This window comes from Protopterus annectens, chromosome 17.part0, assembly GCF_019279795.1.
Source record: "Protopterus annectens isolate FY-2018-M chromosome 17.part0, PAN1.0, whole genome shotgun sequence".
Classification (NCBI taxonomy): domain Eukaryota; kingdom Metazoa; phylum Chordata; order Ceratodontiformes; family Protopteridae; genus Protopterus; species Protopterus annectens.
This window is the reverse complement of record NC_056751.1, coordinates 824,833,434-824,854,104: the sequence shown is the minus strand read 5'-3', so window position 1 is coordinate 824,854,104 and position 20,671 is coordinate 824,833,434. Positions and strand designations below refer to the sequence as shown.

Sequence of the window (20,671 nt, the reverse complement as noted above, 5' to 3'; positions counted from 1 at the left end):
GGCCTCAAGTTGCGAGCCCCTCTTAGGAATTGTTTGATCAGAGGGTGTGAGAAAAGGGGCTGCTCCGTGGGGAAATGAGCAGAGATAGCAGAGGCATGAATTTTAATAGAGGAAAAAGATAGACCACCGTGTAGCAGGTCAGCTAAGTAATCCAGGATGACAGGGAGGGAGGGCTGTGCCATATCGCCTCCCTTATCCTGAATCCAGGTGCAGAACCTTTTTTCATTTGTCAGCATAAGACTTCCTAGTGCTAGGGTATCTAGCCTCACATATAACAACTAGAACCTGTTTACTGAGGTTGGCAGATTGATCAGTGTTTAGGGAATAAGTCAAGCTGCCAAACTGAGGGTCTGCAATTGAGGATGCATGAATTCTCCTTCCCTCTGGGTCAGTAGGGTTCAGGTCTGAGTGAGATGTCATGGCTTCAGTGGGGACAGGCTGCGCAGCAGTGGGTACCCAGTGCTGGTGAGGACAATCTGGAGCAATAAAATTTTCCTTGGTTTTTCCTCCCTTATTTTTGAGAAGTACCCTGGTGATGAAAGGTAGTGGAGGAAAGGCATAGACTGATAAGACTGACCCAGGGGAAGGACAAGGAATCCACTTTCCAAGCCATGCAGTGATGCTCCCTGGTACAGAACTTGCTGAGCTGATGGTTGGTGTGGGAGGCAAAGAGGTCGACCTTCGGGGTGCCCCATTTCTGAGTTATTAGGGTGAAGGTTTTTTTATCTAGCTGTCATTCGTGTGGGCCCAGAAGATTTCTGCTTAAGTGGTCTGCCAAAGAGTTTAGAGAACCTGGCAGGAATTGTGCTAACAGGTGGAGTTGCATGGCAGAGGCTGTGTGCCAAAGGGACATGGCCAGCTTGCAAAGAGGGTAGGAGTGAGTCCCTCCCTGCTTGTTGATATACCACATCACAGTGGTGTTGTCTGTTTTGATCAGGAGAGCAGCTGAGGAGAGAAGGGGCCTGAAAAGCTGTCAATGCGTGGTGGACAGCTAACATCTCTTTTAGGTTAATGTCAGATGGATATGCTGTGGGCTAAACTGGCCCTGTATGCACCTGCCGTCCAGGTGTGCACCCCAGGCATAATCTGATGCATCTGTGGTGAGGGTCTGGGTGGCAGAGGGGTGGTGAGAAGGGTAGTCCCGTATTGTGGGAGCATGCTGCTGCCCACCAAAGAAAATCTTTCCTGAGGCAAGGTACCATGGGTATAAGAGTTTCCAGGTCTTGAGAGTGTTGACACCAACGGATTTTTAGGCATCAGTGAAGTTTCCACATATGCAGTCTAGCATATGGAATGAGTAGAATGCAAGATGCCACGAACCCCAGAGCTTGCAGGATTTTCCTTGCTGCTAACTGGGGTCTGGTGGCTAGCTGAGAGAAGTAGGCTGTCAGGTAAGTTTGTTTTTCTGGAGTAAGGAATGCCATCTGGGATTATGTGTCCAGGCTTGCTCCCAGGAATATAATCCTTCGGGTGGGTACTAGTTTGGATTTCTTTTTGTTGATAGTGTACCCTAGGGAGGTCAGTAGGGACTTTACAAAGCCCAGGTGCTTGAGAAGCTTTTCCTGTCTGCCTGACTTAGGCAGTCATCTAAGTATGGGTAAATTTGGACATTCCTTTGTCTGCAAAAGGCAATGGCCGGAGCCAGACATTTTGTGAAAACTCTGGGAGCAGTGGATAAGCCAAAGGGAAGCGCAGAGAACTGAAATTGCAGAGATCCTGCCCTGAAAAGTACAGTTTTGTACCTACCATAAATGTAGATGTTCGAGGGCTATTACAGCTGCAGTAATCACATATGGGTTTTCAGCCGTCAGGCGGTCCCTCGGTCGGCCGAATTCCAAAGTCTTGGTCCGGCGTCGGTTGTTGTCGCGTACTCTTCTGACGTCAGGAAGGCTAGAGTATATAAGACACAGCCGACGCCATCTTCTTCAGTCTTTCTTGCCCCAGATGTCAGGTGCCCCCCAAAAGGAAGGCAATACATAAATAAATCTAATCCACAAAAGTAAGCAAATAAAACATAGCAGGATAACCCAGTCAGCAGGTATGAAGAGGTATTCAGACCACAAGGTCTTACCAAGTGGGGAAGGAGGGTGGGAAACCTGTACTGCAGCTGTAATAGCCCTCGAACATCTACATTTATGGTAGGTACAAAACTGTACTATGTTCATCGTGCATTACAGCTGCAGTAATCACATATGGGTAGAGTCCCAAAGCTATGCATAGGGTGGTAGGTACTATACGGAACTGGGTTGAGCTAGAATGCCCTGCAAAACTGCAGTGGCAAAGCCTGCTCTTGTTCTGGAATATAAAGGCAGATGATAGTGTTTTGTGAAGGTATGTACAGAACTCCAAGTGGCTGCCTCCAAGATATCTTTAGTAGGCACTCCTCTGAAGAAGGCTGTAGAGGTGGCTGTGGCCCTGGTGGAGTGAGATCTGATACCAGTAGGGACAGGTTTTCCATGATAGGAGTAACAAAAGCGTATGCAGTGACCAATCCACTTGGAAATGGTCTGTTTGGTAACAGGTTTCCCTTGACCCCCCACAGCATAGGACACAAGGAGTTGCTCTGATTTTCTGAAGGACTTGGTTCTGTCCAAGTAAAAGCGTAGCTGCCTGTGGATGTCTAAAGAGTGAAGCAGCCTTTCCCCTTTGTTTTGAGGGTTAGGGTAAAAGGTAGGAAGGTGTATGGCCTGGTTTAAAGCAACCCTAGATACCACTTTAGGCATAAAGGAAGGGTTGGTACGAAGGGAAACCCTGTCCTGATGGAAGATGAGGAAGGGCTGCACCGCCATGAGGGCCTGTAACTCAGAAACTCTACGAGCTGAAGTGATGGCCAGTAGAAAAGCTGTTTTCCAGGACAAATATTTTAACTCTGTTGAAGCAGCAGGTTTAAAGGGAGGCAATGTCAATTTTTCTAGTATGTAGTTAAGGTCCCAAGCTGGCACTGGCTGTTTCCTTGGAGGTCTTATGTTCTTAGCCCCTCTGAGGAACTGTCGTAGGAGTGGGTGTGAGAATAAAGGAGGATCCATGTTGAATTCTGCAGAGATTGCTGAGGCATGTATTTTGATTGAGGAAAATGAAAGTCCATTGTTCAAAAGTTCAGCTAGGTACTGCAAAATCTGAGGTAGGTTCAATTTTCTAGGGTCCTGCCCTCTTTTTTTCATTCCAACAGCAAAACCGCTTCCATTTTGCGGAGTAAGCTTTTCTAGTAGATGGTCTTCTGGCCTCCAAAATGACATCCTGTACCTCTTTGGAGAGTAGAGTCTGATGTGGTGTTAAGGAATTTTCCATGCAGCGAGACTGAGAGTTTTCAGCTGACTGTGAAGGGTTTTGAAATTGTTCTCGTCAGTAGTAGAGGTGTTAGAGGCAGGGGCCACGGAGGAGTGTGTGTTAGGCTCCTCAGGAGTGGATACCAGTGTTGTCTCGGCCAGTCTGGAGCAATCAGTATCATCCTCGGCTTGTCCGTTCTTGCTTTCAAAAGTACCTTGGGCAGAAGAGGTAGAGGTGGGAATGCATAAACTGACCAAGTTGTCCATCTGAAGGAAAGAGCGTCCACTTTCCAGGCCTTTGGGTGGAAGGTCCTTGAGCAAAACCTTTTTAATTGATGGTTTCTGTGGGAGGCAAAAAGATCTATATCTGGCCTCCCCCACGTTTGAACAATCTCTGTAAACACCTGTGGATGTAGCTTCCATTCGTGAGGATCTGTCATATTTCTGCTCAGTGTGTCTGCCAGTGTGTTTTCCATTCCTGGCAAGTACTGTGCTTGAAGTTCGATTTGTCTTTCCAGAGCCAGGTTCCAAAGAGTCATGGCTAGTCTGCACAAGGGGTATGAATGAGTTCCTCCTTGTTTGTTTATGTACCACATTACTGTGGTGTTGTCTGCTCTTATGAGCAGTTGTCCTGGATGCAGGAATTCTTTGAACACTGTGATTGCATTTATTACTGCCAGCATTTCTTTTTGATTGATGTGAAGGTGCTTTTCTTTTTGGGGCCATCTGCCCTGAATGCACCTGTCCTTCATGTGCGCTCCCCAGGCGTAATCTGAAGCGTCTGTGGTTATGACTTGTGTTGCTTGAGGCTTGCAGAATGGGAGGCCTGTGTTTACTTGGCATGCTTGGGCCCACCATATGAATTATTTTGAAGACAGGGAATTATTGGAATAATTGCTTCCAAGCTGTGACTGTGTTGAGACCATAGATTTTTTAGGTACCATTGAAGTTTCCTCATGTGCAGCTTTGCGCATGGGATTAGAAGAATGCAAGATGACATGAATCCCAGAGCCTGCAGGATTTTCCTTGCAGTAAGCCTGGTACTTTTTGCAAGTATTTTGAAGTACTGAGATAATTGCCCTTGTTTTTCCTGGCGTAAGGTATGCCATCTGGGTGTTTGTATCCAAGTTGGCACCCAGGAAGGTTATTTTCTGAGAAGGTGTTAGCTTTGATTTCTCCTTGTTGATGGTGTATCCCAGAGAAAGCAGTAACCGTGTCACATATGCCAGATGTTTCAGAAGTATGTGTTTGCTGTCCGCTTGGATCAGGCAGTCGTCCAGATAAGGGTAAATTTGTATCCCTTGAAGTCTGCAGTATGCAATCACTGATGCCAGGCACTTGGTGAATACTCTGGGCAGTAGATAAGCCAAAGGGCAATGCAGAGAATTGATAGTGGTTTGAACCTGCAAGAAATCTGAGGTATCTTCTGCAACTTTGTCTGATTGGGACATGCAGGTATGCCTCCTTGAGGTCCAATGTTACCAGCCAAAACCCCTTGCCCAGCATGGGAAGGAGTTGCTGTAATGTGAGCATCTTGAACTTTGGTACGAGAAGAAATGTGTTTAGGATGGATAAGTCCAGAATGGGTCTCCAGTCGGTTCCTTTTCTTGGCACCAGGAAAAGCCTTGAATAAAAACCTTGTGCTTGTTGGTGCGTAGGTACCTTTTGTATAGCCCTCATATTTAGGAGCTTTGTAATTTGCAGTTGTGCCTCAACCCTTTGATTTTGTGGTAAATTTGGCATGCCTCTCATTTTTGGGAGAGTGTGAAAATGGAATTTGTAGCCTCTGTTTATAATGTCCAGAATCCATTTGTCTGTTGTGACAATATGCCAATTGTTTGCAAATAGTGCTAGTTTCCCTCCCAAAGGTGCTGCCAGTTGAATTTTGCTTGGCATGGAAATGAGGGAGTCATTGAGTCTGCTTCCTGTACTGTTGTGCACTGTCGTCACCACCTCTTGGTGCCGGAGATTGCCATTGTCTGCCTCTATAGGACCCTTGTGATTGTCCTCTGCCCCTTCCGCGTCTGTATCTGCCTCTTTGGGGCTTGTCAGTGGCTGGAAAGGACCAGTTTTTTGAGGGCCAATTCCTGCTAAATCGTGGTGGCTGGACCTGTAAGAAAGCTTTGACAGTTTGCATAGATTTTGCTTTTTCTTCCATTTTACGTAATATATCCTCAGCATTAGTACCAAAAAGAACATCCTTATGTAAAGGTGCATCAAGGATTTTAGCTTTCACATGATCTGGCAGATTTTGTTCCCTAAGCCATGCATGTCTGCGAATGACTGATCCGGTAGCGGCCGCTCTGCTGGAGGCCTCTAGGGCATCATAACCACATTGTAAAGTGTGCTTACCCACTTGCTCTGCACTATGCATCATATCCTGTAACTCTTTTATATCTGGTTGTTCAGGTTGCGACATTTTGGTCTTTAATTGTGATAACAGGAATTGTTGATATTTAATCATATGAAACTGGCAGTTTAAGGCCCTCATGGCTAGGGTGGCCGAGGTATAAACCTTCTTACCCCACCTTTCTAGAGATCTAGATTCCCTTTCAGCAGGAAGTGGGTTCTTGGCAGTGGAGGCCTTAATTCCTTTAGGGCCTTGAGAAATAGTTTCAGGGTCTGCATTATGGCCCTTGTAGAGGAATTGATGAGAAGTAGGTACTCTGTAATATCTATCAGGCTTAACTGGTGCAGGAGGCAGTGAATCAGGATTAAAGCAAGCCTCCGAGTAAACATCATCCAGTACCTCCAAAACAGGAGGAATAGCCAAAGGTCTATGCTGAGGTAACCAGAGAAATTCCCTAAGCCTTTTCTTGGAGTCTGAAAAGTCTTGGCCTTCCCAGTGGAAGTGCTCCCTCAAGGTGTGCAAGGTTTCCCCAAAAGAAAAATCCTCAGGGGGGGATACAGAAGGAATAGACTGCTCTGCATCCGAATCCTCAAAAGGGGAAAAAGAGTGCTCTTCAGCATCAGAATGCTCTGATAAAATGGATCCCTGGTCAGAAGAGGGAGATTCCTCCTCCACTCTGGGTCTCTTGTCCGGAGGGGCCTGGGAGCCTCTGATAAGAGTGATAAGATCCTCAGCCATTTTAAGCATGTGTTTCTTGGGCATGGGTCCAGGTGATGGGCCTTGTGTAGCCGGCCTAGTATGATGCTTGGCTGCTTTGGATTTAGTGAAGGCCTTAATAGAGAAAGAGGATGAAGGCCTAAATACACCATGGGTGGATGTAGATCTGTCCACATTAGTAGGCTCGACATAAGCAGGGGCTTCGGTTGTAGTCTGGGAAAGGTGCCGAAGAACCAGCGGTCTCTGGTACAGAAGACCTCGCCGAGGGAGTGTCGTCGGTAGTCAGGGACTGCAAAGGCGTCTCACTGAGAACCAGACCACGTGGAGCCTGTTTCGGCGTGGTGTCGGTGGAGACCGCGGTCCTCGCCTGGCGGTCCTTTTCTTTGCATTTTTAGGGGCAAAGCGGTAGTCGGAGTATCCAACGACATTTTATAATCAAACGCTTTACCAAAAAAGTGTTGGGCGAACTCCGCCCGACGCTTGATAGTGCGTTTATTGAAGGTAGCGCAAAAGCGACAGCCCGAGACGTCGTGGTCTGGGCCCAAACAAGGTATGCAAAGGGAATGGAAATCCTTATGCGGTATTTGCTTCCCACAAGAAATACAATTATTAACTTTTTCTGACATCGGTCTGAAGCAAGGAAAGATTCCCCAACGGGGTACTTAGCTTTAATGAAGACTTCGGTTCCAAATATTTTTCGTAATTCAGGAGCTGGCCGACCGGCACTTGCGAACTGCTTCTGCTTCGGGCACCGCGCGGCAAAAAAGACTGGGGAAGATGGCGTCGGCTGTGTCTTATATACTCTAGCCTTCCTGACGTCAGAAGAGTACGCGACAACAACCGACGCCGGACCAAGACTTTGGAATTCGGCCGACCGAGGGACCGCCTGACGGCTGAAAACCCATATGTGATTACTGCAGCTGTAATGCACGATGAACATCGTAGGTATTTCCTGCATGATTCCCTGATAGGAATGTGGAGGTAGGCCTCTTTTAGGTCTAGGGTGGCTAGCCAAGCATCCTTGGAGAGCATGGATAGTAGTTGCTGGAGGGTGAGCACTTTGAATTTTGGCATCACCAGGAAGGTGTTTAGAATGGATAGATCGAGGATGGGGTGCCAGGTGCCCTCTTTTCTGGGTACCAGAAAAAGTCTGGAGTAGAAACCTTGGCCTTTTTGTTCTGCAGAAACGTGCTCTATTGGCCTCATAGAGAGCAGGGAAAGGACTTGCATTTGCACCGCTGCCCACTGGTTTGGAGGAAGATCTGGGAACTCTTTTGCGGTTGGAAGTGTGTGGAATGAAAATTTGCATCCCTGGGACACTATACTGAGGACCCAGCTGTCACTGGTAATGGTGGTCCAGGTGCTTGCATGAAAGGAGAGTTTTCCTCCTAGGGGTAAGTGAAGGTGGGCAGAGGGAGGTGGTGGGGGAGGAGAGTCATTGTGAGTTCTTACAATGGGGGGGGGGGGGGTGGCTTAGAACTCCCTGTTTTTGAAGTGGAGGAAATCCACTGTTTTGATCTCTGCATTCCTTGTGGCTGCTGTCTGGGGGGTATGCTTCCACTGGGTCTGGGCTGAACTGACCTGGTGGGAGCAGGAAAGGACCAGTGCTTGGAGGGACAATGCCTGCTGAACCTGGGTGGCTGGACCTGTAAGAAATCCTCAACTGTCTGCATAGATTTCACTTTTTTTTCCCATCTTTTTAAGAGCTCCTCTGCCTTGGTGCCAAATAAGTTGTCTGTGCAAGGGTGCATCCAACAATTTAGATTTGACAAGGTCTGGCAAGGGCTGTTCCTTAAGCCATGCATACCTTCTAAGGACAGAACCAGTGACTGCTGCCCTGCAAGAAGCTTCTAGGGCGTCAAAACCACAGTGTAAGGTGTGCTTAGTTACTTGTCTTGCAGAATGCATTAACTCTTGTAACTCTTCAGATTCTGCACAAGCCAGAAAGGAAGACACTTTTTGAGGAGTTCCATGGTATGTTGCTGAAATTTTAGCATATGGAACTGGCAATTCAGTGCTCTGATTGCAAGAGTAGCAGAGGTGTATACTTTTTTACCCCATCTGTCTAGTGCTCGAGAATCCCTATCGGATGGGTGGGATTCTTAGCAGAGGTTGCTTTAATTTCTTTAAGCCCTTGAGAAATTACCTTAGTATCAGCAGTAGGATTTTTGAAAAGAAATTTGTGTGAGTCAGGGACTCTGTAATACCGGTCAGGTTTTCGGGGTGCAGGAGTGAGAGTGACAGGAGTCAAACTGGATTCCATGAAAATGTAGTCCACAACCATCCAGGTCTGGGGGAATGGCCAGGGGTCTGTGCTGTGGAAGATCTAAGAATTCCCTGAGTCTCTCTTTTGACTGAGGGTAGTCCTGACATTCCCACTGGAAATGCTCCTTTAAGGTATGAAGGGTTTCCCCAAAGGAAAAGTCCTTGTGGGAGAGCCCGAAGGAATTGAGTCCTCTGCATCAGAATCCTCATAAGCAGAGAGGGGTTGCATGTCTTTATATTCAGATTCATCAGAGTCATCAGACTCCTGTTCTGACAAAACTACTGGGGACAGATCTCTTTCTTTTGGAAGGTGTAGCTTGGCTTTCCTTGAGCAGTATGATAAGGTCTTCCGTCATTTTAAGCATTACAGACGGAGGCAAGGAATCAGGTGCCTGAGATTGGGTCATTGGTTTCTTGGGTGTGGTTCGTACCCTGGGCCTTAGAAACATGGTAGTTTTCGAAAGAATGGTAGACGCAGAAGACGTCGGTTTGTGTTGAGAATCGGTAGTACGAATTACTTCCTCGGAAGCCTGTGCCTGCTCAGCGGCTCTGGACCCATCCAAGGGAGAGACAACCACAGGATTCTTCGTCGAAGAGTTTTGTGGCATACCAGTCTCCGAAAGGGTCTTGGTTGCGGCCTGCAACTCTACAGAAGCGGGCATCAGGGGCTGCAAAAGTACCTCACTGAGGACAGGAGAACTGACGACTAGCTTAACGGAAGCGTCGCCGGTAGGTTTGGACATGTGTGGTCTGTCTCTGTCTTTATCCTTAAGTTTTCTTCGGAAGATCTGCTGTCGAAAGGATTACTGAAGCCATATTGGAATTCGAGGACTGTAAGCGAAAATATCTAGCTACAATAAGGGCCCGATGACGTATAGTTCTGGTGTTGAACAAAGCACAAAAGCAGCAGCGGGGGACATCGTGGTCTGGGCCTAAGCAAGTGACGCAGTAAGAATAAAAGTCTTGGTGTGGCATTTGCTTTCCACAGGCGAGACAATTGTTAACTTTTTCTGACATCGGTTAGAGCAACAAAAAAGTATCCCCAACAGGGTACTTAGCTTTAGAAGACTTCAGCTTCAATTCGGAAGACGAAACTCAGGTAGCGGCTGACTGGCACTCGTGCGAACTGCTTCTGCTTCAGGCTCCGCGGCAAGAAAGATGCGATGGCATTGGCTGCCTTACTTTATACTACTGACGACCTGACGTCAGTCCTGAAGTGACCGCAACCAACGCAGAAATACTAAGCCTCTGGTATTCGGGCCGGCCGAGGGCTACCCTGGCAGGGATAACCCAAATGTGATGACTGCAAATGTGAAACATGAAGAACATCTACATTTTAGTTTGTACATGGTCATCTTCTGTGGACATATGTACTACCCTCTGGCCCAGAAGGTGTATGGATAAAAAACAATATTATAGGAAATCAAATTAGATGGAGTGTAACCATTTGGAACTATATCCAAAAGGAATTTAGTAATTTTTACTGCTCCTTCATGTAAGAGGTGATTCCGTACTAGGTCTAAATCTGTAACTCTTTGGAAATGATTTAATTTATACATGGTTCCTTCACTGTGGTGTACACAATCAGGAAGATATTCAATTTATACCCAAACAGGAAAAGTACAATTTTAAGTTCATTTCCAGATGAGGTGTCCTCAGGAAAAGATTTAATCTTATTTAGCACATTATAAAAAATCTCACCATTAAAGTATTAAGTGTTAAATTATCTGAAAAGGATATACCTTCCACAGTAATGTCTGGAAAAAGAAGGAAGGTTGTATGAATCTAGGATGGCATCTGATTTAATATGGATCTCTGAAAAGTCATCCGGTCTGGAGGAAACGCATCTGAATTTCATCTTCTATCTTCTGTTTATGATCTCTGCCACCCACGGATCTGATTATTGGGTTTTGAAATACAAAAACTTCCTCCTAACAGGCAGGGGTAGAGAATGGGGGCAGAACAGTCAGAACTGTAAGGCACCCCCTCTTCAGTGGCAGCAAACTGCTGCCCCCACTCAAATGCCTGTCTCAACATCTCCACTGGCCATATTTTGCTTGAATTAAACATGGTTACCTTTTTTTCAAAAATAAATATACAGCCACTGCTTATTGGGAAAGTACAGCTGTGTACACTTACCATAAATGTAGATGTTCGAGTGTATTCACTGTTGCAGTCATTACATTTGGGTAATCCTGCTGTCAGGTTGCCCTCAGTCGGCCTAAATTCCAAAGTCTTGGGTCCTGCGTCAGCTGCTGTCGCCCCTTCCCTGACGTCAGGGGTATACAAGAAGCAGCCAACGCCATTTTCTTCAGTTTTTCTTGCCCCAGATGTCAGGTGCCCCCCATCTAAAAGGGTAGCCAAAATTAAATAAAATACATACACCAATATAACCTTTACCTTCATCTACAAGCAAATACACCACACAGGTTGTATAAATCAGAGAAGGAAAGAAAAGTTCCAGCAGAAAAAAGGGGGATGGCGGGTGGGTAACCTGGACTGCAACAGTGAATACACTCGAACATCTACATTTATGGTAAGTGTACACAACTGTACTATGTTCTTCGTGTTTCACTGTTGCAGTCATTACATTTGGGTAGAGTCCCAAAGCTATGGTTGGGAGGCTGGAGCTAAGCAGCATTAGGAGCGGCTATGAGGCCCTGCAGACCTGCAGTGGCAAAGCCTGTCCTGGACTTAGAGTACTGTGGTAGATGATAGTGTTTTGTAAAGGTGTGCACTGAACTCCAAGTAGCAGCCTCTAATATGTCTTTGGTTGGTACTCCCCTGAGAAAGGCTGCTGAAGTGGCTGCAGCTCTGGTTGAATGTGGCCTAATGCCTTTAGGCACTGGCTTGCCATGGTGTAAACAGCAGAAATGAATGTAGTGCCCTATCCACTTTGCAATAGTCTGCTTTGAGATCGACTTTCCTTGTGATCCTGCAGCATATGCCACTAGTAATTGCTCTGTCTTCCTGAACACTTTGGTTCTGTCCAAGTAGAATCTAAGTTGTCTGTGTACTTCCAAAGAAAGCAGAATTTTCTCCCCCTTGTTCTGTGGATTTGGATAAAAAGTTGGCAGATGAATAGTTTGGTTAAGAGCCACACTGGACACCACCTTAGGCAAAAATGTTGGGTTTGTCCTCACAGAGACCCTCTGTCTGGATAAAACATGATAAAAGGTTCCACAGCCATGAGTGCCTGTAGCTCTGAAACACGTCTTGCAGAAGTTATTGCTAGGAGCAGAGCTGTTTTTCAAGATAAAAAACTTCATGTCAGCAGTAGCAGCTGGCTCAAAAGGAGGCAGGGTGAGTTTTTCCAAGACATAGTTGAGGTCTCATGCAGGCATTGGTGATCTCCTTGGAGGCCTTAAATTTTTGGCTCCTCTGAGGTACTGTTTAATAAAGGATGAGAAAAGATTGGTGGCTCTGTATTGTAATGAGCCGAAATGGCAGAGGCATGAATTTTAATTGATGAAAAAGATAGGCCTTTGTCCAGCATCTCAGTTAAGTATTGCAAAATCTGAGGAATATTTGGAACAGTTGTATCAGTTCCTTGTGCCAGGTTCCAAGCACAGAATCTCTTCCATTTTCCAGCATAAGATTTTCTAGTACTAGGCCTTCTGGCTTCCAAAATGACATCCATCACAGCTTTACCGAGGTGTGTTTTGTATGCCTACATTATCCGCCATGCTGCCAGGTTTAAAGTACAGAGTTGGCTGTGCAGGATCTGATTGTTTTGCTGGGACAGTAGATGAGGTATTTGAGGTAAGGTCCAAGCTGGTCATTGAGACAAGTTCCTTAGGACTGGATACTAGTACTGGCGTGGGCAATCAGCATCATCTTTGGCTTCTTCTGTCTGACCTTTAGGAGTACTTTGGGGAGGAGAGGCAGTGGAGGAAAGGCATATACCGATAGGTTTTTCCAGCTGAAAGACAGGCCATCCACTTTCAATGCTTGTCTGTGATAAGTCCTTGTGCAGAATCTTTTTAGTTGGCAGTTGTGAGGGGAGGCAAATATATCTATGTCTGGCACCCCCATTTCCTTGTTATCATGCTGAAGACTTGTGGATCCAGCTGCCACTCGTGGGGATCCACGAGGTTTCTGCTTAGTTCGTCTGCCAGAGTGTTTTCCTTTCCTGGCAGTAATTGTGCCTGCAGATACTTGGTAAGTCAATGCTGTGTCCCACAAAGTCATGGTTAGTCTGCAAAGGGGGTAAGAATGTGTGCCCCCCTGCTTGTTTATATACCACATGACTGTGGTGTTGTCTGTCTTTATCAGTAGTTGTCCCGGATGAAGACGGTCCTTGAAGGATGTCAGGGCATTTTGAACAGCTAGCATCTCTTTTTGATTGATATGTAGACGCATTTTGTTTGAGGACCATGTGCCCTGAATGCGTCTTCCTGCCATGCGGGCCCCCTAGGCATAATCTGAAGCATCCGTTGTTAGTATCTGCCTGGCTGGGGGTAATGTGAATGGCTGTCCCTTGTTCTGGTGACAAGCCTTCGCCTACCATCGAAACTCCTGTTGCAGGCAGGGAATGAGGGTAATCAGTTTCCAGGCTGTGGCAGTGTTGAGTCCAAACACTTTTTAGGTACCACTGAAGTTTCCTCATATGCAGTCTTGCAAATGGAATTAGTAGGATGCAGGGTGCCATGAAGCCCAAAGCCTGCAGAATTTTTCTTGCAGATAACTGGGCCTTTGTTGCCAACATTTTGAAATAGGTAGTCAGTTGCCTTTGTTTGTCTGGCGTGAGATAAGCCATCTGGGCAGTTGTATTTAAGCTTGCACCCAGGAATATTATCTCTTGAGAGGGTACTAGTTTTGATTTCTTTTCGTTGACTGTGTACCCTAGGCATGTTAGACTTCTTTTCACAAACGCCAGATGCTGTAGAAGTATGTCCTTGTTCTCTGCTTGAATTAGACAGTCGTCCAAGTAAGGATATATTTGTATTCCTCTTTGTCTGCAGACTGCAATTACTGGTGCCAGGCACTTTGTAAAGACCCTGGGCGCAGTAGATAAGCCAAAGGGCAGTGCAGAGAATTGGTAATGCATTGAGCCAGCCTTGAATCTGAGGTATCTTCTGCAGGACTGTCTGATTGGGACATGCAGGTATGCCTCTTTTAGGTCTAAAGTCACAAGCCAAGCATTCTTGCCCAGCATGGGCAGAAGCTGCTGCAAAGTCAACATTTTGAATTTTGGTATATCCAGGAATGTGTTCAAAATAGATAGGTCCAGTATTGGTCTCCAGGCCTTGTCCTTTCTGGGTACCAAGAACAGCCTTGAGTAAAATCCTTGTTCCTGCTCTTGCTCTGGTACTTGTTGAATGGCCTTCATGTCCATGAGGGATGAGACTTGTTTTTGCACCTCTGCCCATTGATTTTTTGGGAGATCTGGCCAGCCGTTTGCCTTTGGCAGGGTATGGAAATGGAACTTGTAGCCTTGTGACACTATATTTAGAAACCACTTGTCCTGGGTTATAATTTGCCAATTTTGTGAAAAAAGTGCTAATTTCCCCCCTAAGGGTGCTGCCAGGACATAAGCGCTTGGTGCCGGCAAGGGGAAGTCATTGGGACTGTTTTCTGCATGGCTGTGATTTGTCTTCTCCAACTTTGGAGGTAGAAGCACCCCATTGCTTTGACCTGTATGAACCTTGTGCCTGGGATCTGCCTCTAGGGTGTCTGGATCTGCCCCTTTGAGGTCTGTCTGACACAGGAAAGGACCAATTCTTTGTAAGCCAGTGTCTACTAAACCTAGGTGGCTGTACTTGTAAAAAAATCTTTGACAGCTTGCATAGATTTAGCTTTGTCCTCCATTTTCTTTAACACCTCTTCTGCCTTAACACCAAACAAAGTATCATGCTGTAAAGGTTCATCTAATAATTTAGCTTTAACATGATCAGGCAGATTTTGTTCCTTTAACCAAGCATGCCTTCTAATTACTGAACCCATAACTGCGGCCCTGCAGGAGGCCTCCAAAGAATCAAAACCACCTTGCAAAGTATGCTTTCCAACTTGTTCAGCTGCATGCAATAAATCCTGCATTTCCTTGTTTTCTGCACATTCAGAGTTTAACAACATTTGCTGTTTAAGCAATGCCATGACATGTTGCTGATATTTGAGCATATGAAACTGACAGTTTAAGGCCCTTATAGCCAAGGTAGCAGATGTGTAAACCTTTTTACCCCATCTATCCAGTGCCCCAGAATCCCTGTCAGAGGGGGTAGGGTTTTTTGCAGCGGAAGCCTCAACTCCTTTGGGACCCTGTGAAATAGTCTCTGGGTCTGCAGGAGGGTATTTTAAAAAGGAATTTATGAGAGTCAGGAACCCTGTAATATCTGTCAGGCTTAACAGGAGGTGGAGTTAAGGAGTCAGGGGTCAGACTAGACTCCGAAAACACATAATCTACAATGTCTAACACAGGCGGAATGGCTAGAGGCCTGTGCTGAGGTAGTAAAAGGAAATCCATGAGCCTCTTTTTAGATTCTGAAAAATCTTGGCTCTCCCAGGGGAAATGCTCCCTCATGGTATGCAAGGTTTCCCCAAAAGAATAGCCCTCTGGAGAAGAAGCTGAAGGTATTGATTCTTCAGCATCAGAATCCTCGTAGGGGGGAAGAGAATATTCCTGATCAGAAGAGGAATCAAAAGAAATAGAAACCTGATCTGAAGATTCATAGTCAGGCTCTTGCCTAGGCCTCTTATCTGGAGGGGGATACTGACGCTTAATAGTGCATTGGTTAAATCTAGCACAAAACAGACAACCAGAAACGTGATCAGGGCCTAGGCAAGGAATACAGTAAGAATGAAAATCCTTATGAGGTATTTGCTTTCCACAAGAAATACAATTATTAACTTTTTCTGACATCAGTCTGGAGCAAGAAAAAAAGTTTCCCCAACAGGGTACTTAGCTTTATTGAAGACTTTGGGTCTGAAACTCGAACACGAAAATCTCAGGAGTCGGCCGACCGGCACTTGCGAACTGCTTCTGCTTTGGGCACCGCGTGGCAAGAAAGACTAAAGAAAATGGCGTTGGCTGCTTCTTTTATACCAGGAAGGGGCAACAGCAGCCGACGGAGGACCCAAGACTTTGGAATTCAGGCCAACTGAGGGCAACCTGCCAGCAGGATTACCCAAATGTAATGACTGCAACAGTGAAACACGAAGAACATCTTCCTGCTGTATTTTAATATCAAGAAAACAAAACTGCTTTCTGTTTGAAAGGCTTTGCCTTTTTTCAGACAGTTTCTTAAATGCTTTATGAAAGAGAGGTGTAAATAATCTCTGCCTTAAGGGTACTACCAGCATGTTTAGGGGCTGCCCTTTGATGTCCACAGGAAAAATACGCTTCATATCATGATATAACCAAGCCAAATGTATCCATCCTGGCACATACGTGTATGGTATCGTAGCTGCTTTTAAGAGTGTGCTTACTAAATTCGAGGTCAATGCGCAAAAAGGCTTCAGAAAGTGCTCTTTTGGGAAAGTCTGTAACAGTTTCAAAGGATAGCTCAATGTCGCATCCAGAAATTCCTCAAGTCTAGTTCCCATTTGTTTTACACAAGCAGTTTGGAGTACATGGGGTTTGGGCAATAAATACTCAAAGTGGCAGATGTAATCACTTTCCGCCAAATCTATCTGGCTATCATTAGCTGATGTCAGCTATAAGCTGCTGGTTACAACCAATGAGATCACTCCAGGATTGATCACTGGGTTCCTTTACAAATATCTATATTTCCTCTTCCACTTCATAAACATTTGTTTCCTGAGCAACAGTTGCTGAAAGTCCGGTTTCAATGAGGCTCTCTCTATATATATATATATTAAAAAAAAAAAAAAAAAAACTCAAATATCTGAACTTCTGAAGGAATGGTCACTGCTTTTAATTCATGCGACAGTCAGGAAGTTCTCCACAACTGAATACTTCTGTAATACATTAAAGGTTTTGTTGAAGATCACATCCTTTGGAGAAGCCTGAACATTTAAAGTGCAGAAGCAAAGGGGAGAATACATCTGGGCTTGGTAGGTCAAATCTTTCAACTCATCAGTATGCCATAACTTTACCCTTCCTTTTGGGTCTAAATTATAACGATGAAAAATCATAATCTCGACCACTCACATGAGCGAAAATTCAAATACTCTAAATCGCTATTGTGGGGGGGCTGCCCCCCCAAGAATATATTCCAACTCCAAAATTGCACTACAGTGAGGAAAGGACAAATATTCTGATCTTCACTATAGTGAAATCATGAAATACCACCATCGCGTATTTAAATTTTCGCTCATGTGAGTGGTCGAGATTATGAGTTTTCATCATTATAATATAGACCCTTCCTTTTGTAGGAGAAGCTATGCAGACGTAGAAGGTTCACTGCTACGGCAGTGGGTACATGAATCTTCCGCCAAAATGGCACATACATTTCACAGAAACGCAGGTAATTAAAAAAAAATAGGGTCCGAGATAAGTGTCTGCTAAATATAAGCCAGTGGTCTCTAGCCCACAAGGTGCAGTGGAGGTGGTTCAGTCATTTTTGGATCATTACTGCAGCTCTGAAATTATCTGGATAATTCTGGTGGGTACAGGTGTGTGGCTGTAGGTGTGGGTGTAAGTCAGAGGATGATGTTCTTCATACTGTGCATCCTTCTGATTTTCATAATGTGGGAGAAATGAGTTCTACAAGGCGGATGTCTGGAAGACCGGCTGGAGTTCTGGACATCCGTCAACAGTGGAATTCCCAAGTGCAACTGTGATCCTTATGATGCGGGATCAGCGGTGATCCTTAAGATGCGGGATCGGCGGTGATCCTTAAGATGCAGGATCGGCGGTGATCCTTAAGATGCAGGATCAACGGTGATCCTTAAGATGCAGGATCAGCGGTGATCCTTAAGATGCAGGATCAGCGGTGATCCTTAAGATGATTGTTTACTGAATTCTTTCCTTTCTTAAATGAGTAAAAGAACTGTTGCTAAACACTGGATGCACCATTTTCAGTCATGACCCAGGACAAATGGCAAAACAAACATGAGCAGTGTGTGTGTGCGTGTGCGCGTGTGTGTATAAATTACACAGTAGTGAACTAGACTCGTATATAATTATTACTTAGATATTTTTTTTACCCTAAACAAGTATACACTGAATAATAAAAAAGACACAGTCTGAAAAGTACAGCAAAATGAGGGAAAACATGATGAAGATACCTGTTTTTTTTTTTTTTTTTTTTTTCAATGGTGCCTTCAAGTGTTAAATGTAGTGTAAAACTACTGGGTGAAAGCCACTGCATATGGCCTGTACACAGCTGCTAGTTTAACAGAAATCACAAAGCATGACGGTACAGAATACAACAGAAATTAATAAAATTTCAGCAGCTTTTCTAAGTGGGAATACATCGATGCTTAGAATTCATTGACAAACATTTGCACACAGTACTCAAGAATCTTGAAAAATTCAGTTTGTGTGTTTTACCTTGCCGCCACCACCTTTCTTTTTCTCCTTTGCAGTTTCCATATCGCCACTGAAAACCAAAAGATTCTTGGTCTTCTCTACATACTGGGCTCTCTGCTCTAGAAGCTTCTTCTGTTCTTCCATTTCTCTGAGACGTTTTTCTTCCTAGAAAATAATTTTCAACAAATGTTATCCTTCCTTTCAGAAAACAAAATGGACACGGTAACAATTAAGCATGCGGTTGAAAATTAAATAAATAAGGTCTAAATATGCATAGAAAGAAACAAGTGGCTCAAATAGAATGAAATGACCACATTCCAACAGAAAAAAAAAAAAAAGTATAACTTATAAAACACCTACACTGCTGCATTTCAACCTAACGTATGTCTAAAACGTCTTCACACATAAGATCCAGCAGTTCTGAGGTCAGTCTGTTCCATACTTCCATCATCCTTTCAAAATATAAGCATGCCCAAACACTTCCTTTATGATGCTTAACACCTAGCAGTCTGAAGTCTCTGTGAAATGGCTCAGTTTCTCTTCCAACAGTGCCAACTTTTAGGATGAGAGAAGGGGAATATAACTGCCCAAAGGGAGTGGCTGTATCACTTCCAGCCAGCATTATACTTCTGTGCTTCTTTCCCCACCACATCTACTTCCATTCTTTGCCTTCATCTGCTGACTGCAGGGCTGGTGACTGATGAAAGGGTCAATTTTGGAATTTCTATAACTGGGGTCTGGGGAGTTAAAAAGCTGATTTACAGTTTGCATGACCTTGTTTTTTTCCTCTAATGTTCTAAATGTTACCAAAAAGAGATTCTGTGTCTAAGGGGTCATCCTCAGATAGTGCCTAAGTCAGGCTTGACAATTGATGACTGACCAGACAAGCTGCCTTTAGACATACTACATCCCTGCAATCATAACACAACTTAACCAAGTACTTCCTTGAAGTTTGGGACAGCTTAGCAAGATTTAGGTACATGGAAGTGATTCATCCTGAACAAGATTTAGGAGCTTGAAGTGATCCATCCTGAAATTCCGCTGTTTATTGCGAGACATCAGACTGGCACTGATGTGCATCTGGCAGGAGGCAAGAGCAGTTTAAATAATTCTTTTCACCTGAATTCATCTAGAATTTTGCTTTCCACATCATTTGGCAAAGTAAATTTGACCCAGTAACAGCTTGCCACCAATGCATGCCCCTCAGGAAATAATTTCAGCCTCTGCTACTGATATCTGTAGAAGTACTGGTGAATGTGTGTCAGATTCCACAGAACGTACCTGGCTTCTTGGGAAAAGGGGAAAGGGGAAATGGAATATGGCTATACAGAGGTGCAAAGGAAGGTATCCTCAGACTATGAAAATCTGATGGACCACTCTGGGCTACGATTCCTCCTGGTACAGTTTTTTTTTTTTTTTTTTAACTTGACATTTCCAAGTTTACCCATTTAAAAAGTCGTGCATTTTTTATGACTGTTTCCAGAAGTTACTATTATCTTTTTGCAGAAAAACTTGATGAGATAGCATCCCCTTCACCACAGTCAAAACTACAGGGGTACACTATATGAAACACAAACTAAGTTGTCCTCTGTCTTCCTCTGGGGATAAACTCGACTCTAAGACTTAAGCAGCATCCATTTACCTCTTTACCTGCTCGGGGGTGAAGGACTATAGATCTGTTAGTTGCTACTTGCCATTGTTGGAATAATTCTCAGCAAAGCATTTCAGATCTTGAATCAAGGTCAGTGTGTGTGTGTGTGTGTGGGGGGGGGGGGGGGGGCATTTCACCAGCCCCTGCACACTATGGGAAGCATACACTTCCTGGAATTGGAAAATTAACTTTTATGTTGCACTGAACTATACTCATTTTGTGATCTTCTCCCAGTCCCAGGGAGTCAATGATAGCGGGATGGTCTCTTCTTCTTGTGACAACGTGAAGAGAAGAGGGCAGATTTCCACCTTTCTAATAAAAGGCACATGCATCACACCTTCCTCATGGTACTCCACCCAGGAAGACATGCTAGCAGCTACCTGTACATCTACCTCCAAAGCAGAAAGACAGAGGTCAACATGCATATTAGATAACCCTACCAGGGACTGGAAAACTGACTCACTGGCAGACATTCCAAGCATCTGTGACACAGTTAGTTAGGTCTTCTCTCCCTCAATCTCCTTATGCTCGTTTTCTTTGTTATGGGCTTTCTTGGGTGGAAGGTTTCCCCACCAAAAGATGGCTACTTGGATGCTTACACCAAGGCATCCAATCTTTTCTGTATTGGCCACACACACTGACTTCTACACTTAAAGAATTTTCTAGTAAACCCTGCTCTAGTCTGGCAATCCAATTCATTGTGTAGTGTATCTTTGGTATAGGGTGGGATTTAACAACTGCAGGGATTGTCTTATTGTTTGCAGACAGTTTATTAATATAGTTGCACTGTTGGTTTTAAGTCTACTTGACAATGCAAATGTGAAACTGTTAAGAAATGTTAAGTTTCTCTTCTGTTTATTTTTGTTGCTGATTATCTCAAAAGTGAATGAGTCTTAATAGGTTGTGCAAACAAAAAAGCCTGGATATGACACCAATGGCTTTCTATGAAGGAAAAACTGACCATGAAGAGAGTCAAACTATCCTGATAA

General features: G+C 44.6%; 1 protein-coding gene across 1 annotated transcript in view; it reads right to left on the bottom strand.

Moving 5' to 3' along the window:
- Positions 1 to 20,671, bottom strand: part of CTR9 (CTR9 homolog, Paf1/RNA polymerase II complex component) — a 1,518,941-nt gene that overhangs the window by 261,740 nt on the left and 1,236,530 nt on the right. Inside the window, exon 21 of the mRNA XM_044059132.1 lies at positions 18,053 to 18,196. Within this exon, the coding sequence (XP_043915067.1) occupies positions 18,053 to 18,196 (144 nt within the window). The remainder of the gene's footprint in view (positions 1 to 18,052; positions 18,197 to 20,671) is intronic.